The sequence below is a fragment of the Arvicola amphibius genome, chromosome 6 (assembly GCF_903992535.2).
Source record: "Arvicola amphibius chromosome 6, mArvAmp1.2, whole genome shotgun sequence".
NCBI lineage: Eukaryota > Metazoa > Chordata > Mammalia > Rodentia > Cricetidae > Arvicola > Arvicola amphibius.
In genome coordinates this window covers 12,713,386-12,736,757 of record NC_052052.2, presented here as the reverse complement: position 1 = coordinate 12,736,757, position 23,372 = coordinate 12,713,386, and the positions used below count along the sequence as shown (strand labels likewise).

At 48.7% G+C, this 23,372-nt stretch overlaps 1 protein-coding gene across 1 annotated transcript in view; it reads right to left on the bottom strand.

Annotated features, from left to right (window-relative positions):
• Nucleotides 1-14,974: 14,974 nt before the first annotated feature.
• Igsf21 (immunoglobin superfamily member 21) overlaps nucleotides 14,975-23,372 on the bottom strand; it is a 127,955-nt gene continuing 119,557 nt past the window's right edge. The window contains exons 6-9 of the mRNA XM_038334367.2: nucleotides 16,884-16,969; nucleotides 16,200-16,392; nucleotides 15,643-15,681; nucleotides 14,975-15,048 (exon numbers count right to left, since the gene is read on the bottom strand). Coding sequence (XP_038190295.2) covers nucleotides 14,975-15,048; nucleotides 15,643-15,681; nucleotides 16,200-16,392; nucleotides 16,884-16,969 — 392 coding nt within the window. The remainder of the gene's footprint in view (nucleotides 15,049-15,642; nucleotides 15,682-16,199; nucleotides 16,393-16,883; nucleotides 16,970-23,372) is intronic.

The window sequence follows — 23,372 nt, the reverse complement described above, 5'->3', positions numbered from 1 at the left end:
CCTCAGGGGACAAGGAAGGAATCTTATCTCTGATCTGATTAAGGAATGGAGATTAACGGTGGCACCTCGGGCTGCGACAGGCATCGTTTATTAGGCCCTACTGCACTTTAGACATTTTCTTAAGTTTTAATAGTCACTCTCTTATCAGCTCCCATAGCAACCACAAGAGGAGGAGGATTGCTCTTCCCAGTACTTTGACAGACAGGCACAGAGACAGTGTGTAAATGGTCTGAAGTCACACAGTTAGTCAGCAGCTGCATTGGGATTTGAACCTGGGGAAGCTGGATTTTAGAGCTCAGTTCTTTAGCCACTGTGTGGGGTTCAACTGAAACACCAGTTGGGGGATCACCAGGACATAGAAGAACCCACAGCCTTGGAGCAGGACCCAGAAAGAAGGAGGAAAGGAGAGAATATTATTAGTGCTGTCCTGGGATTCTCCCCAGGGAGGCAGAATTTCCTGGGGTATCATCCCTAACCACAGATGATCCTCCACTGTCTGTGTGACTGTGGGCAGGTTGCATAAGCTCTCTGAACCTCTATTTCTATCTGTGAATAGAGAAAATGCCTTCTGTATGCAAGATTTCTCGGAAGATCAGGATGGATGGCACATGCCTGTGGGGAGTTGCTCTGCATGGCACGTTCCCAAATCTGTGTCTACTGATATTCATGGAACTTTGTAAACCCGGAAATATTGTGGGAGGAAGAGGAGAGGAGGCACCTTCAGACTGAGGGCTTCATGTCCTGACCGGCCATCTTTTGGGCTTTCCCAGGACTTTCCTTCCAAGAGTACCAGCTCCATTCACAAGGGGTCATGCCGCAGAAGCTCAACTCTTTAATCCCACTGCCTTGGATTTGGTGGGAATGGACATTCCAAACCCGTGACAGCCCCACCTCTCTGCCCCAGGGCCAAGGGGATGCTGAGGGACACTAGCAGGTGCTATCTTGCCCCCTCAAAGACCACAGTAGTCACCCACAGTCTGTAAGCTTGTATCTTCCTGGCAGAAGCCACATGAGATTTTACTGTGGTTTCAGATTCTGCTCAAGGCTCGGTAGGGGTAGCTGTGCATCCAGACTGTTGGATGAGTGGTCTGAGGAGAACACTGCAGAATCTCAGAGCTGCTGGGACCAGAGTACAGGCTGTAGTACTGGCTGGGAACCCACACGGCACTTTCTGGGCTCTTTCCCCATCTCCTACTATGTACTCTGCGTTCTATAGACCATCCAAGCCAGCTTCTTCATCCCAGGTCTGCTTTTGGGGAAGACTAGACCAACACTGCCAGCCATGTAAGGCTTCAGTGTCTGGGCCTGCTGGAGTGGTGCAGTGGGAAGGTCCAATCCCAGAGCTGCCCCACATGTTCAGCTCTGTGTTCTTTAGCCAATGGCAAGCCTCTTTGAGTAGTCACTCACAAGTCTGAGATACGGGGCCATCGTCCATCTTCAGAGCTATCGAGATAGAGTATGAACAGTCAGCGCTTAGTGAGTTGCTTTGAAACAAATGAGTTCCGTGCTACAGGATGCTGCTGTGGAGTGGGGGTGTCTCTTAGCCCTTGTGATGGCTGTTCTTGGTTGTCAACATGAATACATCTGGAGTTAACTAAAACCCAAGTGGCAGGGTATACCTTGAGGGAATTTTTTTCTTAATTGAATTATTTGAAGTGAGAAGACCCACTTTTAACCCAGATCTTTTGAGGTGGGAAGATTCACCTTTAATCTGAGCCTTATGTTTCACTGGAAGCTTATATAAAGAACATGGAAGAAGGAAACTCTCTCCCTCTCTCTCTCTCTCTCTCTCTCTCTCTCTCTCTCTCTCTCTGTGTGTGTGTGTGTGTGTGTGTGTGTGTGTGTGTGTGTGTGTGCCTGTTTGTTCTCACTGGCAAGTCCATTCCTTGACTAGAATTAGAGCCTGCTTCTTCTGATGTATTACTGATTCTGGTGTATACTGAAGACAGCAAAGACATCAAACCTCATGGACTGAAAAATTGTTGGATTCTTGGATCTTCTGTTAGTAGACAGCCATTGTTGGACTAACTGGACCACAGCCTGTAAGTCATTCTAATAATATATATTATTCTTATCAGTTCTGCTCCTCTAGAGAACCCTGACTAATAGATTTTGGTATCAGAAATGGTTCTAGAGCAACAGAAGTATAAGGATGGATATTTTAAGTGTTTGGAATAGCTTTTCCAATATGCCAACACTTAAATTACTGAAGCTACTCCTAAGAAACTCAGAGATTAGTGAAAGCCCATGTTGTAGACTATTGTACAAACCTAAGGACACAAATACATTTGATTATCCTGTAGGTGGAAGTTTCTCTCCTGTCCAGTCCTACAGCCATTCAGTCACCCCCCCCCCCCAAAAAAAAACCCACAGAGACTTATATTAATTATAAACTGTTTGGTAATTAGCTCAGGCTTATGAGTAACTAACTCTTACAATTTACATTAACCCCTAAATAATTTTTGTATATGTTTAGCCATGTGACTTGGTACATTTTCTCAGTAAGGCATTCTCATCTTTCTTCCTCTGCCTCTGTGGGTGACTGCGTCTCTGCCTTTCCTCCTCCCAGAATTCTCTTAGTTTGGCCACTCCACTTATGTTTCCTGCCTGTCTACTGGCCAATCAGCATTTTATTAAACCAGTATTAGTGACAAATCTTTACAGTGTACAAGAGCATTATCCCACAGCCTTATCCTGATTCACCAGTTGTGAGAGGCAACTAGGTTTGGTCACTCTGTAGAGAAAAAAATTTGAAAGTTTGTGGAAATAGAAGGAAAATGATGATGCTGGTTGGTCACTCCTAGCACCTCTGCATAGACAAACCGACAAAGTAAAAGAAAGGGCCCTGTGATAAAGTTAACCAACTTCGAGCATCTCAGGATATGTCAAAGGCCAGCAATCGACTCAGCTGGCAGCTCCGGATATGCAGAGTCTGAACTTTAGACTCCAAAGGTTTCTGAGTGTGCCCTGAAAGAGAATCTTCTCTCCAGCACCCACAGAGCTCAAGTTGCAGAAACGAAACTGAAGCCCTCGTTGTATATAAGGTTGGGCTGAATTACAGCGAAAATTCAGGTCTGAGCCTCAGAGGGTGTCAGTGGTTAAAGAAAGTACCTTAATTGATAAAGAGTGGGATTCTGTAGCTTGGGATGGAGATGTGTGCGAGGACCCTGTTGAGACTGAGAACTCTGATCTCTCAGGTTCTCAAGGGTTTATCTCAGCTGAGGAAGTAGTCTTTCCACCCTCAGCGATGTACACACACCCCACCTCCATAAATATTACCTTTGCCACCTTTGACTGGGGAAATTAATCCACCACTGTCTGCTAAATCAGCTGTGACTTTGTCTGAAGGAGACGCCAGCCGAGGTAATACTGATGTCCCCCAGGGCCCACCTACTGCGGCCTCTAGACCTATAACCAGACATAAGGCAAAGCAGGTTCCTGGAGGGAAGACAGAAAGTATAATCCATGAGGAGGAACACTACAACACTAAAGAGCTTAATGAGTTTGCTGATTCATTCAAGCAGAATTTGGGGGGATATGCATGGGAATGGATTTTAAGGCTATAAAATAATGATAGAGGGGACATAAAACTGAACCAGGCAGAGTTTGTTGATATGGGCCCACTGAGGAGGAATTCTAGGTTTAATATGAAATCTTGCTCGGTTATGAAAAAGGTCTCAAAGGTTTGTGTGAATGGTTGGCTGAAGCGTTTGTTGAAAACTGGCCTACTGAAAACGAGTTGGAGATGCCTGATAGCCCTTGGCTTAGTGTTGATGAAGGGATTTTAAGACTCAGGGAAATTGCAATGCTAGAATGGGTACCCTGTGTAAAACCTAATCCTCCACCATGGGAAGGCCCAGAAGACATGCCTGTCACTAATCCTACAAGATGCAAAATGGTGAGAGGGCACTGGCACATTTGAAGAGTCTTCTTGTTGCTCTTTTCCTTGTGCCAGACCTTAGGTTGGAGATGCTGCTGCTCAGCTGGATGAGTTAAATGCAATGGGTTTAATTAGGCCCTGAAGTAGCAGCGACCACGTGGTAGCGCTGACTCTCTAAGTCAAGGTGATCGTAGTTAGCGTAATAGGCTGCTTAGTTGAATCTTTGTCCATAATGGCCGAACCTGTAATGGTCAGCCCAGGAAAAGTGAATTCTATGGTGGCATGACTCATGTGGACCTTTGGTCATGGGGTTTCCACGCGTGAAATAGATAAGAAGCCTACTACATTTTTGTTTGCTCTGTATCAACAGGAAAATTCTCAAGCCAATGAAAGAAAGGTGACACTGGATCATGGCAAAAGGGATCTTGGCCACAAACGTTAAGAATTTTACTGTTAGCCTTTCTCCATTTCTTCCCCAGAGGGGCCCCCGAGGGCTTTTACAAGGGTAACTAACTACACTGGGGGAAAGGAAACTATCAGATTTTCAGGGGTCTGTTGGATACTGGTTCTGAATTGACAACACTGATTCTGGGAGACCCCAAGAAACACTGTGGTCTTCCAGTTACAGTAGGGGCTTGTGGAGGCAGGCGATTGATGAATGGAGTTTTGGCTGGAGTCCGACTCACAGTAGGCCCAGTGGATCCCGGAACTCATCCCAAGGCTATTTCCCCCAGTCCCAGAATGCAGAACTGAGACAGACATACTTAGAAGTTGGCAGAATTCTCAGATTGGTTCCCTGACCCGTGGAGTGGGGGCTACTATGGTTTAAGAGGAGGCTAAATGAAACCCTTTAGAGTTGCCTCTGCCAGGGAACATAGTGAATTAAAAACAGTTTCACATCCCCAGAGGAACTGCAGAAATTAGTGCCCCTCATCAAGGACTTGAAAGATGCAGGGGTGGCAGTTCCCTCCCCACCTCCCTTTACTCCCCTAGATGGCCATTGCAGAAGACAGAGAGAATGGCAGCTGACTGTTGAGAACTCAGATTGTGACTCTCGTTGCAGCTGCTGTACCAGATGTGGTGTCCTTACTTGGGCAGATTAGTGCACATCTCCTGGTCCATGGTAGGAGGCTCTTGGTTTAGCAGATGCCTTTTTCTCAGTACCTGCCCATAAGGAGGACCACTAGAGCAATCTGCTTTCAGTTGGCAAGACCAGTAGTATCCCTTTACAGCTTACCTGGAGGATAGAATCACTCTCCAGCCCCGTGTCATAAGTTAGTTAGAAAGGATCTTGATCGTCTGTCTCTTCCACAAAATATCGCACTGGTGCACCCTATTGGTGACATTATGCAGACTGGACCAAGTGAGCAGGAGGATGTAACTACTCCCAACTCATTTGTAGCACATATGCATAACAGAGGACGGGAAACAAATCCACCAATATTCAAGGGCCTTCTACGTCAGTGAAATTCTTTGGAGTCCTGTGGGGTGGGCTATTCAGAGACATTAGTTCAAAGGAGACAGGTAAGTCATTGTACCTGGGCCCTCCCACCACCAAGAAAAACATATAATGTTTATGGGCCTCTTTGGATTCTAGAAACAGAACATTTACTCTGCCCCACACACCAAATGACTGGGAAAGCTGCTAGCTTTGAGTGGGACCTGGGACAGGAGAAGGTTCTTCAGTGGGTCCAGGTTGGACCATATGATCCAGCAAGACTCAATGGTCTTTTAAGTGTCGGTGGCAGATAGGGATGCTGTCTGGAGCCATTGGCAGCCCCTATTGGTAAATCACAGAAGAGCCCTTTGAGATTTTGGAGCAAGGCTCTAACTTCATCAACAGACTCTTCTCCTTTTGAAATACAGCTCTTGGCCTGCTATTGGGCTTCAGTGGAAACTGAATGTTTGACAATGGGCCACCAACTTACCATGTGACCTGATCTGTCCATCATGAGTTGGGTGTTATTGGACTCATCAAGTCCCGAAGTAGGATGTACACAGCAGTAATCTATTATCAAACGGAAGAGGTAGATACTTGATTGGGCCCTATCAGGTCTTGAAGGCACAAGCATGTTACATGAAGAAGTTGCCTAACTCCTATGGTTTCTACTTATTGCAACACCGTCTGCTGCGGAGCCCTCTTCTATAGCCTCATGGGGTGTTCCTTACGGTAGGTTGACTAAAGAAGAGAAGACTAGGGCCTGGTTTGCTGATGTTAGGCAAGCACCACCCACAAGTGGACAGCTGTAGCATTACAGCCCTTTTCTGGGACAACCCTGAAAGAAACCAGTTAAGGGAAATCCCAGTGGGCAGAACTTCGGGCAGTACAAAATGCTCATACATTTTGTCTGGAATGAGAAATGGCCAGATGTCCAGCTGTTCACTGAATCATGGATGGTAGCCAATGGATTGGCTGGATAGTCAGGGAATTAGAAAGAGCATGGTTGGAAAATTGGTGAGGAAGACATCTGAGAAAGTAGTATGTGGATAGATCTCTCTAAATGGTTGAAGGATGTAAAGGCACTTGTGTTCCAAGTAAATATTCATCAAAAGCTGATTACAGTTGAGGAGGAGTTCAATAACCAAGTAGATTGGTCCGTTCTCTGAACAGTAAGCCTCTTTCTCCAGACATCCTGGTCATTGCCCAATGGTTGCATGAACAAAGTGGCCATGGTGATAGAGATGGGGGTTATGCACAGGTTTGACACCATGGACTGCCACTCACCAAGGCTGACCTAGATACAGCTACTGCCGAGTGTCAGATCTGCCAACAGCGGAGACCAACACCGAGCCCCAGATATGGCACCATTGCCCGGGGTGTTCAGTCAGTAACCTGGTTGCAGGTTGACTACATTGAACCGCTTCCTCTATGGAAAAGACAACCCTTTGTCCTTAGTAGAGTAGATACTTATTCTGGTTATGGATTTGCCTTTCCTGTATGTAATGCTTCTGCCAAAGCCACCATTTGTGGACTTCTAGAATGCCTTATACACAATCATGGTATACTACATAGTATTGCTTCTCACCATTGAACTCACTTCACAGCAAGAAAATGCAACAGTGCATTCACAATCATGGAAACCACCAGTCCTACCATGTTCCTCACCATCCTGAAGCTCCTGGCCCGGTAGGATGCTGGAATGGTCTTTTGAAGACACAGTTACAATATTAATTAGATGGCAGCAACCTGGGGGCTGGGCCAGGGTTCTCCAGAAGGCAGTATATGCTCTGAATCAGTGTCCAGTATATGGTCCAGTTTCTCCCATAGCCAGGACTCACAAATCCAGGAATCAAGTGATGGAAAGGGAATTGTTCCACTCACTATCACCCCCAGTGACTCACTAGGAACATTTTTGCTTCTTGTTTCTGAGAAAGTAAGTTCTGCTGGCCTAGAAGTTTTAGTTCCAGAGAAGGGAGCACTCTTGTCAAGAGCCACAACAAACATTCCATGGAACTTGAAGTTCAGGCTTTGCCCCAGCCACTTTGGGCTTCTGATGCCTTTAAACCAACAGGTCAAGAAAGGAATAAGTGTTAGAAGGGGTGATAGGTCCAGATTACCGTGGAGAAATTGGATTGCTTCTCCACAATGGAGGTAAGAAGGGTGTCTGGGTGCAGGAGATCCTTTAGGGCGTCTCTTGGTGCTACTGTGCCCTGTGATTGAAGTCAGTGGAAAACTGCAATGACCTAATCCAGGCAGGATGACAAAAGGCACGGACCCTTCAGGAATGAAGGTTTGGGTCACTCCTCCATGAAGGAAACAAGACCTACTGAGGTGCTTGCAGAGGGCAGAGGAAATACAGAATGGGAAGTAGAGGAGGGTAGTTCTAAATATCAGCTAAAGTCACGTGACCAGTTGCAGAAACAAGGATTATAGTTGACATGTCATATTTTGTTAAGAATGTGTTTGTACAGGTGTTTGTGTTTTCTTTCTTTGATGTATCATGTAATTTAACATCAGTTAAAGGAATATCAGCGGTTATATTTGAGATATTAAAAAAACATCTCCCAAGGGGCATTGCCACCTATTCTAAAATTTATAATGCATTTGCTGTTGAACAAGGGGTAGTTATATCATGTTAGGCATAATTATGACCTAGTTAAATATATAATGGGGTTGCAATTGCATGTGGGATAGTTATATCATGTTAGGCAATGACCTGGTTATTGTTTTCATTTGGGAAGGAGATAGCATAAGGAGATATGATGTTGTATCAGATTGACAGGGGTGGACTTGTGATGTCTCTTCCTGGTTGCTAACTTGGCTACATCTGGAATAAGCAGCTGGGTGCAACACTCTGGGGATTTTTTTTCTTAATTAAATTATTCAAAATGAGAAGGCCCACTTTTAATCCAGATATTTTGAGGTTGGAAGATCCACCTTTAATAGGGGCAACATGTTATGCTTAAAGCCTGCTATGAAAGAAGGAAGAAGGCATATTGGAGAAGGTACCCCCCCACTCTCTCTGCCTGCTTGATCTCACTGGCAAGTCCATTTCTTGACTTGCATTAGACCCAACTTCTATGGGACTCAGAAATATGCTAAAGACTGGTGGAGATATTTAGTCTCATGGATTAAACTACTGGTTTCTTGAAGCTTCCCTTGGTAGACAGCCATTGCTGGATATATATAGATATATATATATATATATATATATATTCATTCTCAGTTCGGTTCCTCTAGAGAAGCCTGACTAACACATCCCTCAAGACTGGCTTGTTGACTGTCTTGCTATGGATACCTCTTCGGTCATCCTCCATCGGTGAAGGCCAAGGCCACCCCACCCTCCATCAGTCACCCCACACCACCTCCTTCCTCATCCCCATAGCTGCTCAGGTCTTTGTCGTCAGCCCTTTCTCCCATGCCCAGCTGTCTGTCTGGGCAGGCGGCTTGCTTGTTCTCTCTGAGATTTCCTGTCTCATCAGAGGGATGAGAACTGGAACATTCTGCCAAGCTTCAGGGGGTAACCCTGCTTCTGTTCCAAGGGTGCAGAGTCCCCCACCCCAGGACTTTCCACATTGTTCTGCTCTAAGCACCTTCTGTAGTGCTGATGCCCAGCCTTTATTCCGTAGGCACCCATGGCTCCCTGTCGTTCAGTACAGATCACACTAGTTCATGTTTGCTGCGCCCTCACTGACTGCTGGGCATGGCAAGAAATGCTTTGGCCTCATGTCTTTGCTGAGATCTCTGAGGGCAGTGACAGGAACATGGGCACCCCACTTTCACAGAAGAGGAAACAGAGGCACAGGGAGGTGAAGAAAGGAGGTTGTGGGATGAGTAGCAGAGCTGGTGGTGACTGTGATGTCAGACAGGTGAGTCTGTGCCTTGACTGGGCTGCCTGCTCCTCTCACAGAAGGACAAAATCCTGAGGGCTTACAGGACTTTTCCTCAAGGCAGACGGGGAGAGCCCACTGGTTTTTAGAAAGAGACTTTTGACAAATTTCTTTTATCTGTGGTTCTGGGAACTTTAGGTCTGATGAAACCAGAGGTAAGGGATCGGGGAACCTGGAAGTAGAGATTGTGAGATCCAGGGCTGGGCCCCAGGGAGACAGCTGCAGACAGGGACAGGGGCAGGGGCAGGGGCAGGGGCAGGGGCAGGGGCAGGGACAGGGACAGGGACAGGGACAGGGACAGGGGCAGGGGAGGCAGGGGAGGCTCAACCCACAATCAAGAACTCTGTGGGCCTGGGGCTGGTTGACATTTAGGTTGAGCACGAGGCTTTAGCATTTGGAAAAGCCATGCGTGTATTTTACGTGCCCATTATCATCCACCCGTCACTTGGGGCTATCATTCTGGAGAAGATGGAGGGAACCATTTCCAAAACGACAGCCCAAGTGTTTTCTGGGACGCTCCACTCACCAGTTCACTCCTCCACTGGCCATGGGTGTCAGAACTGGGTTCCATCTTAGCTGGGCACGGGAGTGTTCCGTCCCTCCTGCCTGGGCTCGACTCTCTCTCTCACTTTCTCTTCAGCATCTCCCTGTGTCTCCGCTTTTTATTTTTTATTTTTTTTTGCATTACTGTGATAAAATACGCTGACAAAAGCAATTTAAGGGAAAGAGAGTTTATTTCAGCTCAAAATTCGGAGTTACAGAGCATCACAGTGGAAGATGTCCCAGGGGCAGGAGCTCGGGGTTGCTGGTTCTGCATGCTGCTGAAGTCTCTCCTTCCCATTCAGTCCGCGCTCTCCTATCTCTGCCCATCTATCTCTGTAGCTCTGTCCCTTGTCTCAGTTCTGTCTCCTGCTTTCTTCATTTCTCTTGGCACTTCCCTCAATGCTGATCGGTCTGTACTCTTTCTGTCCCCTGGAGCTCAGGTGGCATCTTTCTCCCCAACTTCTCATGCATTCAAGAATCCAGCTCTCTCTGTAACTGACCCAAGGCAGCCTGATTCACGACGCCCCAATAGCCCTTAGTGACTGATATCCTCTCTCTGTCTTTGCCTCTCCCACATTCCCACCCAGCCTGTTCCTCATTTTCCCCTCACTCTCTTGCCAGCCTTCACCCACCTCCCTTGCCCTTCAGGTTCCACCAGCAGGTCGGGGCTCTGGAAGCAGGTATTCCTGATATCTTGCTTGAGTGGAAATGTCCAAGTCCAGGTTTGAGCTTTGTAATTTCCCACGGCATAGCCAAATCCCAAGGACCCTGGTTTTTGTTTCCTCTGTGCTATGTATACATAGACTCTTTACGAAACCCACAGATTTTTCTGGATCACAAGGTGTCCTATGTGGCTGTCTTGTGGGGTCCTTAGAGCTTTGTTCACTGCTCTGTTCTCCCACAGACAAGGTGGCTCAGAGTGGCGTTTGTAGCCAGGGTCACAGTCACATTTAGAAGACTAGCAAAAGCCATAGGCAATGTAGAAAGAAGCCAGCAGTGCCTATGTGTGGGGGCCTTAGGGTGATGGAGCAGGTAACTCTGACTCGCAATGGGCCTGCAGGTCCAGAGGCTGGTGTCCTGGCCTAGGAGGGACAGTGGCAACAGGCTCCAGTCTGGAAGGGATAACAGAGGAATACAGGTCACGAATGTCCCCCAATTCTTGCTCCAGTGGGGAGGGGACTCCAGATGCTGGGTATGGACAGCTGGCTTGGGAGCACCTCCCCCACTAAGTGACTGTGGCAGCTGCACATACTCGTGACACTTGTTCATGAGACCAACTCAGAGATGAAGAGATAAGGAAGCTTGGTTACCCCTCAGGTGTGACTTTAGAGATGGGTCTGTAGCCATTCCTAGGCCTGCTGGACACACTTGAAATCCTCCAAAGATCATGGGGGATCTGTGGTGACAGTAGCCCAGGGCAGTAGAGCAGCAGGGGCTTCAGGGAACTGTGGCTGGTGAATGGGGAAGGATGAGCTCACTGGGACCTGGTGTGGCAGCAGCTACAAGTCCAGATGAATTCTCCGTACTTCAAAGGGGTGGTGGCCTCGGGGTGTGTGTGTGTGTGGGGACTCGGGCACAGAAAACAGGAATCTGAGGTCTTCTCATCACTGCACATGTAGGTCACAGCTGAGGTACCTGGACCAACGTAAGGCCACATCATGGAGGGGTAGGGCTGACTTCAGTTGCCCCTCTTATCCTTCAGGACAAAGCCACCCCCACAGGACAGCATTCCTGTGGGCGTCCCCTCTTCACTCTGCTCCTCCCAGGGAGTGCTTGGCTCACAAAGTGGTGTGCAACCTTTCTAGTGGGCCCAGCATTCTGAAGGATAGGGACTCTTAATGGCAGAACCTACACAGCTTGGCCGGTTTCTCCTCTGGTCCAGCCCAGGCCCTGGCTGGGGAGGCTTGGGGTTTGTGGGACAGATGAAGGCACCCATGGGAGACTGAACGCACAGTCTCAGCTGGAGCTGGACCTTTTCTTCCCCTTTCCCACCCTAAACAGCAGCCTTCCAGTCCTTGTACAAAGCCAAAGCAGATGGCAACCCCTGCTGCCTCGGTCCTGAAGCCTCCCAGCTAGGTTCCCCCCCCCCCCCGCCCCCAAGTCCTCCACCACTTCCCACGGTTCATCTGCTCACTACTGAGCTATTGATGCACTTCAGGGGTCAGTGGAGCCCAGCAACCCTGCTGCTAATAGGGCGAAGCAAGTCCAATTTCACGCCTATGTGGCCTTCCCTCTAAGGAGGCAAGGAGAGAGAATAAACCTACGTATTAAAATTTCTTTGGAAAACAGAAACCTCTGGAAGTAGGGGCCTTATATAGAATTGCTGGACAGCAGCGGCAGCGGTGGAGGGCAATCAGTTCATGTGAGCCGAATCAGGACTTCGAGGAAGAAGGAAGTAGGTGAAGGAGGCTGATGGTACCGTGTGGCCGTTGCCTGCTCAGCGATCTTGGATGTTTGCACACAGATGGATGTCTGAGAGAATCCTCAACTTCACTACTGTTGTTGACTGACTGGCCAGACTCGGGAAGGTAAATATTTACTGTGTCAATCATTTGTATCCAATGTATTTCATACACCAAACGGTGGGCAGAAGAATTTGAGCTTAAATAAGGACAAAAAGGCACAAGGAAAGCCAAGGCTCTGGAATGTCAAGTTCAACGGCTGATTTGGGGGAGCTGCTAGTGCTGAGCCTCTTGCAGAGAACCCGGGTTCAGTTCCAAGCACCCACGTGGCAGCTCACCAGGGTGTGTGACTCTGGCTCCAGGGCATCTGATGCTCTCTTCTGGCTTCCTTGGGCACCAGGTGTGCATGCAGAACACCCGTACACATAAAACTAAATAAATCTAAATGAGTAAGTAAGTAAATGGCTGACTGTTGGGTTGAGGAGGCGGCTCAGTGGGTGAAAGGGTTGGCCACATAAGCATGAAGACCTGAGTTTGAAACCACTGAGCTCATGAAAAGCCGACCATGTAGTAAATGCCTGCAGTCTCTGAGATTACAGGCGTAGGGCACAGGAGAAACTCCCAAAGCTCTGGGCCAGGCAGCCTGGTGTGCAAAGCAGAAAAACAAGAAAAAGGGTCTTGCCTTCAACAAGGTAGAAGGCAAAGACCCACATCTGACATTCTTTCCTGACCTCTACAGGATCACTGTGGCATGTGTGAGCCTGTACACACACATATGAGAGCACATGTACACACACGGATACACATGTGCAAATATACATACACACATGGAAAGTAAAATACAAAGGCAGACTGTCTTTTCTGCGAGAGGGTCTCATGTAGCCTAGGCTGACCACAAACTTACTATGTAACTGAGGAAAGCCTTGAACTCCTGGTCCTGCAGAGCCCATCTCCTGAGTTGCTGGGATCATGGGCCTGCAACCACCAAGCCTAACATAAACTTCAAGTCAGACCTAAGGGCTGCTGTATCGTTCTTACCTGCACAATTGCTCTTAACTGGCTCTCCACTCTATATCCGTATGACTTCTCAGCTCCCATCAAAGGGGGATCTAGTTTTATTTTGAATACAATAGAAATGGTGGTGTGTCAGTTTCCCTGGGGCCTCCCAAGACCCGTGCACTTGAGCTCTCTTGTTCCTCCACCCTCACAGAGCTGACCCTGATGGAGCCTGAGAGACCACCAGGCACAAAGCTGAGTCACCTTAGCCAAAGCCACTGGGGGCCAGCTCACCCCCAGGGACCCCTGCTTTTAGAGTCCAAAGGCAGATCCAGCTCAGAGCCATCAGATCCAGTCCAGATAAGCAAGTCCTGCTCAGGTGCTGGGGACGGGGCATGGGCATCTTTGGAGTCATGATTCTGCTTGGGGCAGTGGCCTTGGAGCCATCTTCGTCCATCTGGGATGCTCGAGAGAGCAAGGGTGTTTGTTAGTGTTCACTGGAGGTGCGAGAGGGTTACTCAACAGCCTCAGGCTGTCCGTGAGCTCCTGATAGATCTTCAGGGTGTTTAGGGTGCGAGACTCAGGCTCACCGCAGCACGCCCAGCCCACCCTAACCCATGCCACCCTACCGCTTCTGATATGCCCTGTCTTTCATCATCTTCTTGGTGCCTCTCAAGTTCTGGGGACAGGCTCAACCTCATCTCTCCCTTGGCCATGGGATGTGCTTTGGCTCAACCAGGGTCCACAGACAATGATCCAGGCAGAGGCTTAGGTTTTCCTCACATTCTGATGATTCCCCCACGTTCTAATTAGGGTGGTCATTGTCTCCCTTAGGTCTGCGTACACAGGCCTGGTCCTAGGATGGCCCTATTGGGAGGTGGTGGGGCTATCAACAAGTGGGATGTGTTCTCAGAGGGGATGTAGGACCTGGTCTCTTCCTTCTCCTCTCTGCCTGGCCCTTGCCTTCCAGTGGATTGCCTCTGCAGCTCCATAGCTCCTTGCCATGATGTATGATCTCATGATCCCATGAAAGACCCAAAGTAATGGGGCTACCAGGTTGTAGGCTTGTATCTTCAGAACTGAGAGCCCAAAGAAACCTTTCCCCTTGATGGGTAAATTATCTCAGCTGCTTTGTTACAGTGATGGAAAAAGCTGACTGATACACATGGAAAGAGGATCAGATGTCAGGTAGCTGCTGCCCCCTTAGCTCCAGCTCCAGGATAAACACACAAGGAATTTCATAACTCCATAGTGGAGACCAGAGGCCAGCCTGGAGTGTAGCCTGCAGCAGGGGTTATGCAGGGGTGAGGAAGGTCTGTTGTCTGAAGCTAAGCTGTCTGGTGAGCCTGGATGAGGACATCTGGACCACTGCTATCTATAAGTAAGTATCCATGCCAGCTGTTGTCTGTTACCAAGATGTGGGTTGACTTGTTAGGCAGCACTATTGTGGCTACAGCTAGCTGACTTAACATTTTCGACAGCCCTTTCCCACACCTGGATGTTTTTAAGACTGAATAAGACAGGAGCTGCATGTCCACCCATCCTCAGAGGAGTGCAAATTTTCCATTCCTTTGCCATTCTATCTCTATGCCTGTCCCAAGACTGTATGCCAGGAGGTACCCAGAAGCTACCACTTAGACTAAGGAAAGACAGAGCCACACGCCACGGTGGGGAAAATTGGTCCGTTTGTTTTAATTAAACCCAGTGAAGAAGCCAATACATGGGCAAAGACTAAGAACAAGACTGGAAATAGTTTAGAAAAGAAATGAAAATCGATCGCAGAGATGCCGGGCCGCTGGAGCATCGGGAGGAGGCGGCATCTTCACGTGAGCTCCAGGACCACTGTCAGGGCAAGCACCAGGGTGAGCCGGACGCCAGCGAGGCCAGAAGCAGAACCTGTGAGAGGGCAGAGGTGTCACGACTGCAGACTGCCTGCGTGTTACAGGGGGCCTATTGGTGTGAATCTGGGGAGTTTCAACAGATGTTGAACAATGATTCCCAGCAAAGATGCTAGGGGGCTGCATCGGGCGATCAAACCTCAGCTCTGCGGGCTGCCATGAGTCCGGCGCCCTGTTCCCCATGCAGGCCTGCTGGGCTGAGGCCAAAGGGACGCTTTGTTGAGAATTGTGAGATTCACTGTGTATGGTAGTGTCTAGGTTGGGTGGCTGAAGGAACAGCCTGGGGCATCTGACTATATTCTTAAGTGTCCCATGGAGTTGTCAGAGACCCACACCATGGTCAGCATCAAACACTTCTTGGGGTCTGGGTAGCAATGAGAGGGGACACACTTGACCCCTGCTATCCCATTAGCTGTTTGGGGGTATAGTGCCTTCCTTGCTTAGTGCCTACCTTTGCCTAACCTTGACCCTGCCTGTCTGAGGTGATAGCTTTCTAAAGGAAAGGAGGAACCAGGGGAGACACGTTGACTTTAGCAACAGATGCTTTGAAAAGCACTCTTTTAAGGGTACAGTCTTGAGGGTGGAGACTTACCACTGGAGTCCTCTGTTCCTCTTGGGATATTTGGGTTTTCTGTCAGAAAGAAGCAGAAAGAAGCAGAATGGTTGGCGCTGAGTTCTGAGCATGTAGGACCTTCCCCAGGTACCCGCTATGTGGCATTATATGCACTGGGATGGTGCTCCCACTCACTGGGATGAGGGGCCATGTTACAGATGGGGAAATGAAGCCTGCTAAGTGGCAGAGCCGAGATGTGAACCAAAGTCTCTCTGATGATAAAGTCGTTCCAGTTATAATCAGTGAATGGAATTATCTCACTGAGGCAAATTTTTTTAAAAATATTTTTTATGGTTTATTTTAACTTTATTTTATGTGCATTGATGTGAAGGTGTCAGATCCCCTGCAACTGGATCTTCAGACAGTTGTGAGCTGCCATGTGAGTGTTGGGAATTGAACCCGGATCCTCTGGAAGAGCAGTCAGTACTCTTAACCACTGAGCCATCTCTCCAGCCCCTCACTGAGGCAAATTTAAGGGCTTTTGAGGATGACTTAGAGCCTGGCCCTATCCTCGGGTAGTCCTGTGAGGTCCCTACCAAACACGATGAGCCGAGTATGTGTATCGGTGGAGCCCAGTGGATTCTGGGCAGTGCAGCGATACATGGAGCCATTGAGCTCAGCAGGAACCCGCTCCAGCACCAGTTCCTTCCCATCAAACTCAGCGCTGCCGTCCAGGAGGCGGCTGCCCACTCTCGTCCACGTGAACATGGGTTCTGGGAAGACTTCATTCTGTGGGTCAGAGCAGGAAACAGTGGAGTCATCAGGGAGCACGCTGCCAACACAGGAAGGCCAAAGGCTTTCCAGGCCCTGATTTTCATCCAATAGGCTTCAGGTAGCACCTTAGAACCCCAGGAAGGAGGCTGAGGGTATAGCTTAGGTGGTAGTATGCTTGCCTTGCACACACACAAAGCCCTGGGTTCCATCCCCAGCACCCGATAAACTGTCATGCCAATAATCTAAACACAGGAGGGGAGGGTCAGAGGAGGGTTAGAAGATCAAGATCATCCTCAGCTAAATAGGGAATTTGAAAACAGCCTGTCCAACAAGAGACTAGGTGGAGAGGACCCTCAGAGGTTGGGGCTAGAATAAACGTGAAGACAGAAGATTGGTGCGAACTGCATTTGCTTGTGGGTATAGGAGAGTAATCCAGGAATGCTGGTCCCCATTGGATGTCTCTACCCACCCCACCACTCCACTCAGCTATCCAGAGAAAAGCTGACCTGAAATCCGTGGACTAGAATCCTCACTGTGTCCCCAACCCGGGCTCTGCTGGGCGTCATCATGATTTTGGGTCCTTTGGGAGCAACTGTATCAAGAGAAAGAGGGGTGGTGGGTGGGTGTGGTCAGTATGGAGAGTGGGGTGGGCCAGGATGCAGAGCAAGTTCCAGAGGTTGGTGTCCTAGACACTGGCTGCTTCTCAGGGGCTCCAAGGAGGCTCACTCAGCCACCACCCCCCCGTCATGGGTGTCTCCCTCCATATTTCCTACAACCCTCTTTTGTCCCCCACCCCCACTGGGATCTGGGGATTCAGTGAAGCACAGAAATGCATGGGTTCCTGAGTTTGTGGGTCTCACTCGTCAGTGGGGGAGAAAGATAATGACACCATCCATCATTGTCCCCTCTGTCCAGCTGAGTTCACAGAGGCCCAGGGAGTTCACTGTGATTTGCCAAAGGTTACACAGTGAGGAAGAATGAGGACCAAAATTCAGATCTCCAGGATCCTGATCCAGAATCCTACTGCCAAGGGATTTCCCAGAATCTGAGTGGGGGTGCGTGGATAGTGTGAAGCTGCCACCTCATTCCCCAGCCAGTCTTTCTTCTCCCTGCCTCTGGTCCTGTCATTCCCAGTCCAGTCTTCCTCGGCAGCTTTGTATGTGCTGAGAAGACAGGATGACCTGGGTACCCCTCGCCTGTGGGAGGTGGACTGGCTGGGCTTCTCTTCTTTTCAGAGGGGGCAAAACCGGGCCCACGCATAATAAAGAGGCTTGTCCGAGGTCCCTGCAGAGTCAATTACACATGTTTCCTGACTCCCCGCCCTCATTAATTCATTTGTTCACTCATTCAATAGTAATTACTGCGCTGGCCATATGTCAGGCTTTGGAGCAGGGCTAGGGACTAGTAAAGGGGACAATGATTAAAGTTAAGTGTCTGCAACTTATCCGTTAGCGGGGGAGATATTTAATTTGCAAACACTCAGCCAAACTATAACCAGCGGTGTGTGCAGGGTGCTAGCGGAGGTGGTACACAGCTCGTGTGTGTGTGTGTGTGTGTGTGTGTGTGTGTGTGTGTGGTTGGGGGGGAGGTGCAGTAGTCACAGTGTCTCAGAAAATTGAAGTCTACGAGGAAGGTTCCAAGCAGAGGAAGCATCGAGGACATGGTCATCCAGAGAGCTTGTGGGGCTGGGGACAGACTCCACAGAATTTCCAGGGCTGTCCCCACTTAGCTCACAATGGAAATCAGAGCAGCAGGCAGATGTGAGCAAGCTCCAGGCTCTGCCAATCTTGCTCTCTGAGAATAAGGCCAAGGCACCACTAATTAACCACAAGGAAGATATCTGAAGGACTGCCTGGGTAGAGGGAAGGGCCTGGCCTGCTGAGAGGGAGGGCAGCCTGGTGAGGGGAGGAGAGGATGCTTCCGCTGCTGCTGCGTCCACCTGCCAGCTGCATGGAAGCAGCACTGGCCGGGGACACTGGAGAAGTTTTAGCCTATTCTGGCACATGACAGACTTGGGGGTGGAAAGGCTCCGCCTCTGAGCCATCCCCCAAACTTCACCTCTGAGCTATCAGCCATCCCTCTATGACTTTTGTCCGACATAAAGGCTACGTCTTTCAATTCAATACTTCATGTTCTGTTTCTTTTCACCTTCTAGCCTTTAGAGATTGTCATGTAAGCCCAGGAAGGCACAGAGGCTAAGGAACATTCTTGCCTCCTCCAGTTTCTGTTGGGTGCTGTGGAGGAGGTAGGTTTGCAGATGGGAAACCCTGGGGATGGTATGACCCCTGGTGGTCTGCGCCACTGCCAGCTTCAACCAGCAGAGGGCGAGGAAGGACCTCCATCGCAGGAGAAGGCAGGGTTTGGAGGTCAAGTGTTTCAGGAGAGGCTCAGAGTCCAGGGCAACTAGGCAGCAGGTCACACAGCCTTCTCGGCTGCTCTGTGCTGTTTCTAGTGGCTCCTATGTGAAGTTGACCCTGAGGAGCACATAAGGTGGCCTAGGAGGGGTCTGCTACACTCTTGTCCCTCCCAGCTCCCCTGAACAGGGATGCTTGCAGATATCTTGGAGTTCCCGCTCACCCCTGTCAGGGCTTCTGGGCGCCCCTTGCCAGCTGTTTGCACTATCCCATTCCACCACCACCAGGAAGTCCATTTGCAGCTCCTGACAAGAAATGCTCAGTCCCCTGCCTGCTTTGAGAACACAATCCAGAGTGCCAAGCAGAGGTGTTTCAGCAGTTTTGGGGTTCTCTTCTCTCACCCCGGCTAGAGAACAGAATGTGAGCCCAGGCCCTCTCAGGCTGTGGTGTGGAGTGCCAGCTCTGTCTGTCTGCTCACCTGTTCATCACCTGCCTAAGAGAAACTCTGAAAATGACAACTGGGAGAGGGATGAGGCCACAGAGTGAAATCCTGGCTCAAAGGAATGCAGAAATTCCCATTATACCCCCACCTGTGGGATCTTGCTGTCTGTGAGGATGGCATGTATGAACTCAAGGAAAGGCTCCTCTCGGACTCCCATGGGACTCTCATTAAGACAGTCACTTGTCCATCTACCAACCATCTACCCAGCTCTCCCTTCCATCTACCCAACCATTCACAATCGACCCAAACATTCACAATCTACCCAAACATCCACAATCTACCCAAACCATCCATCCATCTACCCAACAATCTACCAAATCATCTACCATCTACCCAACCATCCACCATGTACTCAACCATCCATCCATCTACCCAACCAACCCCATCTACCCAACCAACCCCATCTACCCAACCAACCCCATCTACCCAACCACCCACCTTCATTCATCCATCCATCTACATCTCATCCATTTATTCATCTATCATAGCTACCCATCTATCTATCCACCACCTACCACCCAACCAACTACCCACCCATCCACTCCCTCATCCATTTATGCATCCATCCAACCTCTCCACCTATCTGCTCTGTCAATTCATCTATCCATCTAGCATATCCATCCATCTAACCATCAAACCTTACCATCCATCCATCTATCCATCCTTCTTCTTATCCTTCCTTCCTCTATGCCTATTCATACATTCAGTCCAATCAATCCCAACCTTACAATCTATCTATTTACCCATCCACCTTCTCAATATATTCATCCATCCATCCATCCATCCATCCACCCACCCATCCATCCACCCATCCATCCATCCATCCATCCATCTACCTATCACCTAATCCATCCTCCCATCTATCCATTTATCCATCTACTCAACCATCCCTCCATGTGCAATTGTTGGGTCTTGGGAGTGAGGTGTTTATCATGTTTGAATATAATATTTGGATTTGAATATTTGGATTTTTCTAAGGATCAGTACCATTTTATACTATCATGAATGATGCAGGAGCATTCTGATGGTTCTGTAGCCTTATCAACATTTGGTATTGGCAATTTTTAAAAGTTTACCAAATCCAGTAGTTACATATGCTATCTCTTTGTAGTCTCCATTTTCCTGATGAGTCAGTGTTTTAATATGTCTATAGGTGACTTTAAAAGCCAGATGTCATGGGCTTGGTTAGTCATAACTAACTCAGTCAGTGGCCGAGCACATGCCTAGTACATGTTAGGACCTGGGTTTGACCTCCATTACTGAAAACAAATCCTGGTTCTCTCATGTTTCCACTAGTGCCTTTTGGTTTTATAAGGTCTCTCTCTCTCTCTCTCTCTCTCTCTCTCTCTCTCTCTCTCTCTCTCTTTGTTTCTAATTTTGTTTCGAGACATGGCTTATGTAGCCCAGACTGACCTCAAACTACTCACATAGCTAAGGATGACCTTGAACTTCTGATCCCCCTGCCCCCACCTCCTAAATGCCAGGATGACAGGCAGACACCGCCATGCCTAGCTTAGGTTTTTGTCTTACGCATCCTGGGTACCAATGTTTCACAGAGGACTGGGAGAATTTCCCCTTGTTTTGAATTCTTTTTTTTTTTTTTTTTTTTTTTTTTTTTTTTTTTTTTTTTTTTTTTTTTTTTTTTTTGTTTTGAATTCTTTTGGGGATGTTTTCTTATGAGCCAAAGATTTGAATTTTGATTCAGTCCCATCAAACAATTTTCAATTTTTCCTCGTGTTTTTATTTTTATTTTTTATGATTGTTTTAAGGGATGTTGGCTACCTTGGCTCCATAAAACATTTTTCTCCATTTTGTTCCAGAAGTTTCATGATACTGGCTTTTACACTGGAGTCTATCAATCATCCTCAGGTTAACCTGTGTGCATGCCAGGCAGGGGCCAGGCCCGCCCCTCCCTTTCTCATGTTCTCTTGTTCCGGGGCCATGTGCTAGAGAACTCGTCTTTACTGTCCGAACAGCCTCAGGGGTCTCCATCAAAATCAATCGACTTTGCCTGCAGGTCTGTTTCTGGGCTCTCTTCTCTGCATCAGCCTAGAGTCTACACTGGAGAGTCTGGGCAGCTCTTACCTAGGTTTTGAGCTGATTTATTTTTTTTTTTTAACTAGATCAGTAGGGATGAAGAATAGTATAAGGCAAACAACCAAAATCAAAGCAAAACAAAAATCAGAAGCAGAGAGACCAGTTTGGAGGCCATGCTGCAGTCCAGGAGTGGGTGCACAGTGCTTGGGGGCGGGGTGGTTTCGAGGAAAGGACAAACAGAGCAGGTCTGGGAAGCATTCTGAGGCCTTGTGGCCTGGCGGGCAGTGACCTGGACATGAGGAGACCGTGGGAAAGTGAGTAGCCCTGACCAATGGGAAGAAAGCATTTTCATACTGAGATGGCTTTCAAGGCTGCTCATCAGAGAGTCACAAACCCAGGGAGAGGGCCTTGAAAGAGAACCAGCCAACTGGAGGGACCAGGGAGACCCAAGCAGGCTTCCTGGAGGCATCCCTGGAAAGGGAATGCAGGTGAGAGCAAGGCCCACTGCAGAAGACAAGCCCAACCATTGGTGGCCTGCTCTTCAAAGTCCCTGCTGGGTGTTGTTTGAATTCTGTGTCCCAGTTATCGCTTTGTTCACTTCATAGCCTTTCTTAGAGTACGGGGGGCCCTCATTCTGCCAGGCCACACTCATGACTCAGTGTGCCCTTGACCACAACCTTAGGTAGGTTACACTAAGACAGTGATATAGGAAGTGGACTCTGGGGGTGTAAAGCCCCAGCTAACCCACCAAAGTCATGGAAAACCCAGGTCCGTCAGCTAAAGGATAGGAGTAAGGACAGTGCCCTCAGTGGCCACCCAGGGTACTGCAGGGATTCAAGCTGGGCTCCTAGTATGGGGTTACACAGTGGTTGCAGACCTGTTTCAGGCCAGAAAACAGAGACCGAGGGCAGTCTAGGTACAAACAAAGGCTAGCCCAGGCTCTCCCATTCACCGCAGGAGTGAGTCCTGGATATCCTTATGTCTCCACTTCCCAAGGTTCATAGTGAGCCCGTGCAGGCATACTACTTGTGGTTGGGCCTACCTTTTCCTTATTCTGCTGGGAAAGGTGTCCACAGAGACCCTGAGGTGAGGGGGTCCTGGGGCCAGGGACAGAGCAGGTTCAAAGTGAGAAGGTCTGGCCAGGAGTGGCATACAAGCTGGCCTTTGAAGGCTTCAAGAGATTTTATTGTTCACCTCTCTTTATTAGTGGGTTTGGGGTAGTACGTGATTTTTATGGGCAACGCAGCCAACGTTCCAAGAGAGATGGAGGGTCCATAGAGGGAAAAGGGCTGGCAAAGCAGGAGGCTGAGGGAGGCATCTGGCAGGTTTAGCTTTCCAGGGACTGATGATGTGTCTATGAAACGGATAAAGACCTGGAAGGTATACAGGGAGACTGCCGTTGAGTCCTCCCTAAGAACCCTGAGCAACTCAGTGAACCTCTCTGGGCCTCAGTTTGCACATCTGTGGTCTGGGACAACAGCCCTGCCTATTCCGCGGGTTCCATAAACCTTTGCTCAATGAACAGAAGGGAAGCAGCACCCGGCACACAGACGTCTCAGAAAACAGCCCCTCTTGTGTTCTGTAGGAGCTGAAGGAGCCTGCATCCATTAGGAAGGGTCTTTGGGGACCTGACTAAGCCAGTCAAGGGCACCTGGCTTTGGGAATGTCGAAGGTGCCAGCAGACAGGACTTAAAAGCCCAGTTCTGCTATATAAGACCTAGTAGCTCAATGGGCGGTGGTGGCGCACACCTTTAATCCCAGCACTTGGGAGGCAGAGGCAGGCGGATCTCTGTGAGTTGGAGGCTAGCCTGGTCTACAAGAGCTAGTTCCAGGACAGGCTCCAAGGCTGCTGCAGAGAAACCCTGTCTCAAAAAAAAAAAAAAAAAAAAAAGAAAAAAAAGAAAAAAAGAAGTAACTCAGGACCAGTAGCTTAACTGGAATCTCAGCTTTGCTTATCTGAAAAATGAGACTCCATGTTGAACTTCTACTTGTGACCAGCAAATCTCCACTGAACATTCATGCTCTTGACCCTACCTCCTACCAGGTACCCCACTGACCTCCTAGAAACTTCCATTTTCTCCAGTCTAACAAACAACCTTCCC